The sequence below is a fragment of the Clinocottus analis genome, unplaced genomic scaffold (assembly GCF_023055335.1).
Source record: "Clinocottus analis isolate CAN_PGR_092001 unplaced genomic scaffold, fCliAna1.0.p SCAF_12, whole genome shotgun sequence".
In the NCBI taxonomy this organism is placed as follows: Eukaryota; Metazoa; Chordata; class Actinopteri; order Perciformes; family Cottidae; genus Clinocottus; species Clinocottus analis.
The window spans coordinates 12,223,004-12,230,076 of record NW_027175843.1 but is presented as its reverse complement, the minus strand read 5'-3'; the positions used below and the strand labels follow the sequence as shown (position 1 = coordinate 12,230,076).

General features: G+C 38.6%; 2 protein-coding genes across 3 annotated transcripts; both read left to right on the top strand.

Annotated features, from left to right (window-relative positions):
- The first annotated feature begins 663 nt into the window (after positions 1–663).
- LOC137782602 (uncharacterized protein C7orf57 homolog) lies at positions 664–4,044 on the top strand. 2 transcript variants are annotated; one of them, XM_068572013.1, is made up of 8 exons: positions 664–735; positions 986–1,029; positions 1,151–1,303; positions 1,396–1,492; positions 1,697–1,817; positions 2,139–2,218; positions 3,353–3,444; positions 3,697–4,044. In XM_068572013.1, the coding sequence occupies exons 1-8, from the start codon at positions 725–727 to the stop codon at positions 3,699–3,701; spliced, it is 603 nt and encodes a 200-aa protein (XP_068428114.1). In that variant the 5' UTR covers positions 664–724; the 3' UTR covers positions 3,702–4,044. The 2 variants fall into 2 exon arrangements, with proteins under 2 accessions (XP_068428114.1, XP_068428115.1); XM_068572014.1 differs by having other exon boundaries at positions 720–798.
- A 640-nt stretch (positions 4,045–4,684) lies between these two features.
- upp2 (uridine phosphorylase 2) lies at positions 4,685–7,042 on the top strand. Its single transcript, XM_068572530.1, has 7 exons — positions 4,685–4,737; positions 4,876–4,990; positions 5,089–5,247; positions 5,387–5,501; positions 5,633–5,842; positions 5,961–6,107; positions 6,306–7,042. Exons 1-7 carry the CDS (start codon positions 4,685–4,687, stop codon positions 6,446–6,448), a joined length of 942 nt encoding a protein of 313 aa, XP_068428631.1. The 3' UTR covers positions 6,449–7,042.
- The last annotated feature ends 31 nt before the right edge of the window (positions 7,043–7,073 follow it).

Sequence of the window (7,073 nt, the reverse complement as noted above, 5' to 3'; positions counted from 1 at the left end):
ATTAAAGAACCATTGCTATTTCGTTGCCTCTGCGCATGTTCCCGACTCAGCATTCAGCGGAGTGAAGGATTCAAGCTTTTCAGCGTATATTGTATTACAGGCAATAAGAATGATCGGTATGTTTTTAAAACAAACATGGCCCGTGAGCCGAAGAAATTTATGAAATCCTTTCAAATTTGGTTTCCTAACACTGATTTATTTGTAAAATACATGTATAAAGAGATCATATCATTATTGTATCACTTGATTTATAATTTCAAGAAAGTCTGAGGTGTTAATTTATTAATTATGTAAATCGTAGGTGAGAATAATGTATTTTCAGGTTTAATAATATAGCCAAATCATTAAGCATTGCATCTTGTTTGAGTGTGCAATGTGTGCAAAGATATGTTTTAATCATTAAGCGACATTGACACTTTTAGTACTCGTAAACCAACTCTGCAAATTGTTAATTAAACAAATAAGAACAAATAAGCCACATAGTATGACGTATTAACTAAGATTTAGCTATAGCAGTACATACGACTTAGTAAAAAAACTATCCATCTATCCATCCATCCATCCATCCATCCATCCATCTATCTATCTATCTATCTATCTATCTATCTATCTATCTATCTATCTATCTATCTATGACGTACAGTACTACCTGAAAACCGTTTCCGTGGCAACGCGGTCAGAAGTTCCAAACAGAGTCGGGACTCTTCTCCGTTCGGCATCTAAAATGTATTCAGAGTGAGTTTTAACTAAATTTTAATCCGCACCGTCATTGCTGTGTTTTAAAACCATTAGTTATTAGTAAGTAATGATTATTTAGCATACGTATTAGTCCTTTACAGTTAGTACTTTATTGAAGGACTGATACACGAGTCAGCGAGCTAACCTATGCTAATGTTAATGACAACGCTGTAACGTTAATGAGACGCGCAAACTGCCGGCCAACAGGTTTAAAGTGTTCCAGCTTTTTTTCCCCCATTTCCTCTAGAAATCTCTCAGTTCTCTCAAGTATCGATCCAATGACAATATCTGGCAAGTACACCTGTTTATGCTTAGTGTTACGTTATTTTCCCTCATGTTGCTGGTAGTGGAGCTCATGATGTAACAGTTAGTGAACTTCCCCTCTATGTGTGTGTTTGTTTAAACACTACAGGTGTGAAAGGAATGAATGGCCAGATCTCCCAGATTCCAGGACTGTCCCCAACCATCAGTGCTCTTCCTGAGGATAGGGCCCGAGGGCGGAGGGCCGGAGTCCTAGAAAGTGATTCGGACTATATCAAGCTTGCAAAGCAAGGAGGGCACAAGGGTAGAGCCATCCTGTTGCCTTATCCAGACATATATTCCTCAAGCTGGTTAATGCATTCTGCCTCTATTCATTTCTCTTTCCCCCCCGAACAGGACTTTTATGGCACGAGGAAACAATTGCATCTAAACTTGGTCCATGCAACCCTCCAGACTCGGTCTGCTCAACATCAGAAGACCAAAAGGAGCCAAGGTGACATTTGTCTTGTTTTTTTGATCATGCACAGGGACTTGAAGTTAGTTTATGGATGACAAATTATTTCATATCCATTGCTAATACTACTACTTGCTGCTACACTACTACTTTACGCTGTTGATCTTCATTATATATCCCAGCTTTCATTATGAGAAAGATACATGTTATATATGTCTCTACATTGTGTGTTTCTTTCAACAGTCTAATTAACAGTGAAGAGAAGAAACACCCTGGAGCTTTTCTAGCAGCACAGCCCCCCTTTGGGACTGACAATATGTCAGCCTGGGAGAGGGATGATAGCAGCAGCAATGGCAAAGAGAAGGTAAACAAAGAAATGTCAAAGTCACTTGTTACAGCTCCACAAAAAAAAACAATGTATTCTATCTATTGTGTATATTTACAAGGTAAATACTGAATTCAGGGCTTGTCAGTAAGGCTCTAGAGGAAGACTGTTGCTTAATCAGGCAGAACTGTGTACTTTGTGGTTCAGGTAATTGTTTCTCAATGGTTTATTCAAAATGAGACGATAACATACTCCCTAATACCAGGCAGAAATGGGGGAAATATCCAGCTGGATAGCCTTGCTATATTTACCTTCACAACGTAACAACCACGTTCTGTGACTTTGCTTTGTGTCCTGTAGAACAACAGTGTTCATTACAGCCCAATGGAGAAACGGCAGTCATCCAATCAATATCATGAGAATGGCAAATTCAAGAAGATGTAAGTTCTTGTGGTCACAAGATGGTGCTGTTGTTCCGCATAACATTCAGTACAAATGTCTGTCTCACAATGCCACTCCAACTCCCCGAAACGGAATTGCACAAAGTAAAATAGATTTCTTATTAACCTATGACTTTTGTCAGACCATATCAGTTTTTGTTAAAGGATAGGTTTACAAATTCCCAAGTCAGTTAAAGTAGGAACTGATTTTGTAATGGCTAGTGTGAACAGGTGGAAAGATTACAGGAAACCAAATTTGTTTTGATAAATATAAGGCACCAGTTTTATGACGGACTTGAGAAACTGTGAACCTATGGTGAGTGTAAGCAATTTCATGTTTGTTCCTTTTCAATCAGTTTCATTTCATACTTACTAGTATAACAACACATAATATTATGGCTGAATTGATTTTTATTTATATTTCAGAGCATATTGTCAGTAGATTTTACACTTTATGTATCCATGTTATGGTGACTAGTGCTCATGGGCAGGGAGCACACTTAGGTCAAAAAAACAAATTCCAAACAAAACAGGATGTTCACATCACCTGTTTGCTTTGGCTCCCTGATCGTCTATGGCGTGTGTTCCTTGTACCCTTATGAAAATAGCAATGACTTGTCAAAAACCCAAAGTAACCTTACATCAGAGCTCCCTAGACAAAACAGTTACTGTGGCTATAGTTCATATATGGTTTTAATACTTTACGTCCTCAGAGGATCTACTTCAATCCTTCAGTCATTATTTCCATCATCGCAGTGAAATAATAAACTAAACAGACTTGGTACAAAATATATTCACTTTGCGAGTCAAAAGAACACAAAGCCTAGAAATGACCTGACAGTTGTAAAAAAAAAAAAAAAAAAAAAAGAAAGAAAATTGTGATTTATTGAAGAAATCTTTTGCAATAAAGTATTTAGAGTTTATCTTGGTCTACAAAGTTTAAACGGTAGGGTCCATATTAAATGTTTGCCCTGTGTCAGCTGTAGATATTAATCTAAGAGAACCTTTGTGGGAATGAATAAAATGTACAATACATTGTAAACTAAAAAAGCACAATTTGATTTAATTATCATAAAAATGTCTTCCAAAAACTGCATCTCCATGACGTTAACGTTGTGCCTTTGGTGTTCTTAGAATATTTGACAAGAATCCAGCTCCTGTCAACATGTCTAAGCTTTTGAGCTTTGGTTATGTTGAAGACAACAAAGCCAGCATTGATTTGTCAAGTAAGTCGCACAGTGTTTCTGATAGTTTGAGTTACAATCTTCTAGGTGCCTGTTAATCATTTCCTTCCTTGTTTTTTCACAATGCTCTTTAAATTCACCTCACGATAATAGAAGGAAATGAAGCCAAGGGTGTGAACTCGAAGATTTCTTCCATTAAGAATTTATGATGCTTCTTGACAATATAATGTCAACAGTGTTAGTAAATTATGATGAGGTGAATGACTTGTGCTTGTATACATTCCATGTCAACAGATTAGAAGACTGCCAGTGCTGTGGGAAAAGGAAGTACACACTCCAATGCGTCCAACAGGAATAGTTGCCATCCCTCCATTTATTAATTTTCTAACTGACTAACGTAATTTCATCGTGAGCCACATGAAATGTTTTACTTAGTTTCAATGTTGTGTCATGTCAGATGTGTTACTCAAGTGTGACATTGCTTCATGGAATTAAAGCTAGAGAACCTTTTATTTATTTGTTAACTGCATTCCTTAAGTAAAGAAAGCGCCAGTAACTCGTTTGTTTTTGCTATATCTGTTACTCTGTAAAGGGCCGCTTGACGGAAACAAGTTTGATGATTCAAATAAAATCAAAAAGTGAGTTTTTTTTGTCTTTTGTCTTATATACTTATAAATTATACTTTCTTTCTCAGGCTATTTGAACATTATTCATTTTCCACATAACAATGTCACATTACAGCAAACAATAGTCCACTTTATCTAGTTTGCAGGGAACTACTTTACTAATGACACAGCAGTTCTGTTGGCTGTACATGAAGTTAGCTCTGTCCATGTGTGTATATGTAAGTGCGTGTGTGAGTGTGTGTGCATGGGTGTGTTTTTGTTTCGCCACAACAATATATTACATAAGAACATGAGAAGTTATCTCAGTGTTCTCCGGGAAAGCTGTATGTCATAGCATTTATGTTATGCAACAACTTCAGGTGGTTTTCTTTCTGAAGGTACACTGCCACTTTGGACCTGCGCCAATGCATTTTCACGGGATTGATCTCGCTTGTTTGGGACCGGTGGATGTTTTTGTGAGAGCAAGGACGGGTGCTACTCCTCTCTCTGGAACCAATCAGTGGCAGGGGTCAGAGGTCACCACTATATCAGCTCTGTAGTCAGACACAACTTTTAATCAAAAACAGCCGCAACGAGTATTAAGAGGTTTCGAGCTTTTGCAAGAGAAAAACTTTTGAAGAACTTTTAAACTGGATTTCCAACCGTCTCCTGCTGTCATGGCACCAATTTTACTGAACTGTATGGGGAATGACCACAATGAGTATATTAAGTAAGTATTCAGGAACATCAAATCAGATTGGAATTGACTTGATTTTTGTTGCTCTCTCAAAATCCATTGTAATACGTTTTGATAATCCATTCGGAGCACTGACTGACCCTTCGTTAATATGCTATATATTACTCATAGACAACTAGTCCAAGTGAAAAATCCCTACTTGGACTCCATGGAGGAGGATATTCTCTACCACCTCAGCTTGAGCACCAAGACTCACAATCTTCCAGAAATGTTTGGAGATATTAAGGTTTGTGAAATGATGGAATGAAAAATCACAATTTGGGTTTTACAATTTCAAAAGCGAGAAACTGAATTCACTCGCCAATCTTTCTCCGTTTCCCATAGTTCGTATGTGTTGGAGGCAGCTCGAATCGAATGAAGGCTTTCGCCCAGTTCATCCACCAGGAGCTGGAGCTGTCTGGAAACCCAGCGGAGGTCAGAGATATCTGCGAGGCTACGGATCGCTACTGCATGTACAAAGTGGGACCGGTGCTCTCCATCAGTGTAAGTATTACAGAGCTGTGCCTTAAACTGTCATAGTAGGCTTTACGTCTACGGGCAAGTGCTTCAAATATCGCATTGCTGGTTTAATAATTACACTTTTTTAAACGTCATTTGTATTCTGATCTTGTTTCTATCACAGCATGGAATGGGTGTCCCGTCCATCTCTATAATGCTGCATGAGCTCATCAAACTGCTGCACCATGCTCAGTGCCAGGATGTGGTCCTGATTCGCCTCGGGACATCTGGCGGTATTGGTAAGCACTTTGCATTTTGTTTTGGAAGTGATGGAAAAACTTTTCAAAGGTATTATATTTTTTATCAGAATCTCAGGCAGTGACTTGAAAAAAAAATCATATTTTAAATTTCTGCCTGGTGTGGTCTTTAGGTCTGGCTCCCGGGACAGTGGTGGTCACGGATAAAGCGGTGGACTACTCCTTCCTCCCCCAGTTTGAGCAGGTGGTTCTGGGTAAAGTTGTCACCAGAAGCACCGAGTTGGACGAGGGAGTGGCCAATGAGCTTCTGCAGTGCTCCTCGGAGCTTCAAAACTTCCCGACAGTGATTGGAAACACCCTGTGCACCCATGACTTTTATGAAGGTATGTACACAGCATCTCATGCTCAGGCTGTTTGTGATCATATTTACATTCACAGAGAACTTCAACAAATCAAAAGCATGGGTCAGATAGTGACAGATCTTGTGCTGTGTCTCTCCAGGTCAAGGCCGACTTGATGGAGCTCTTTGCTCCTTCTCTCATGAAGACAAACTGGAGTATCTCAGGAAAGCGTACGAGGCCGGAGTGAGGAATATTGAAATGGAGTCCTCTGTATTTGCGGCTATGTGCCGCGTCTGTGGCCTCAAAGGTAGTGTTTAAGCTGCTGTACATTCCGCACACAGATTATTTATGGCTTTGAAGATACAATCTTGCCTCTGCAACACCTCTATGTCGGTCATAAACTGTACAGAATATGATCCTCATGTGATTTATGATTAGAGCCAACAACATGAGCGCCAAGGAAATTAGCATGTAATAAAACCAATAATCTCCCTTTGCTCTCCAGGGGCTGTGGTCTGTGTTGCACTGCTGAACCGCTTTGACGGAGATCAGATCACCGCCTCTCATGATGTCCTGGTGGAGTACCAGCAGAGACCTCAAGTTCTAGTGTCCCACTTTATCAAGAAACGTCTAGGACGGGTTGTATGAAATCCCTACGTCTGCCATCCCAACCCCAGCTTCCCAAATAGAGTGTATATAGCTGATATGTACATATACTGTATAGACTGTACTTTAACATGTTAATATGTGTGTTAGACACTTATTTAAAAAGTTATGATTTTTTTTTAATTTAATGGATAAAGCTCAAATATGAAGTATGTTGCATACATATATGAAATGATGTATTGTATCGTTTAATATTTAATACTTTGGTATTTATGTAAGTGTTCTGTATGTTGATTTTAATTTTTCACTTGCAACTTAACCAAAATTGTGAGGTGTGTTAGCAAGTTGGAAAATGATTTGCCTTTTTTGGAGGTTTACAGTCTGTTAAAAGCCTCTACTAGAATTTTCTTTTTATTGATTAATCCTTGATCATTTTAAAAATCTTAAACAGGAAGTGGACCGGAGACATAGTGTACATAATACGCTAATAGTATGTTAATAAATATTAATACGTGCACAGAGCGGTATCTTAATATGTTAGAGGTCCATGTTTATTGTTACCGTATGATACTGTATGATACTGTATTACTCATGACGTGTTGTAGAAAACTTTCAATAAAAGTGAACGGTAAATGCCTTGTGTCACTTGGTCACACAAACTGCGTGG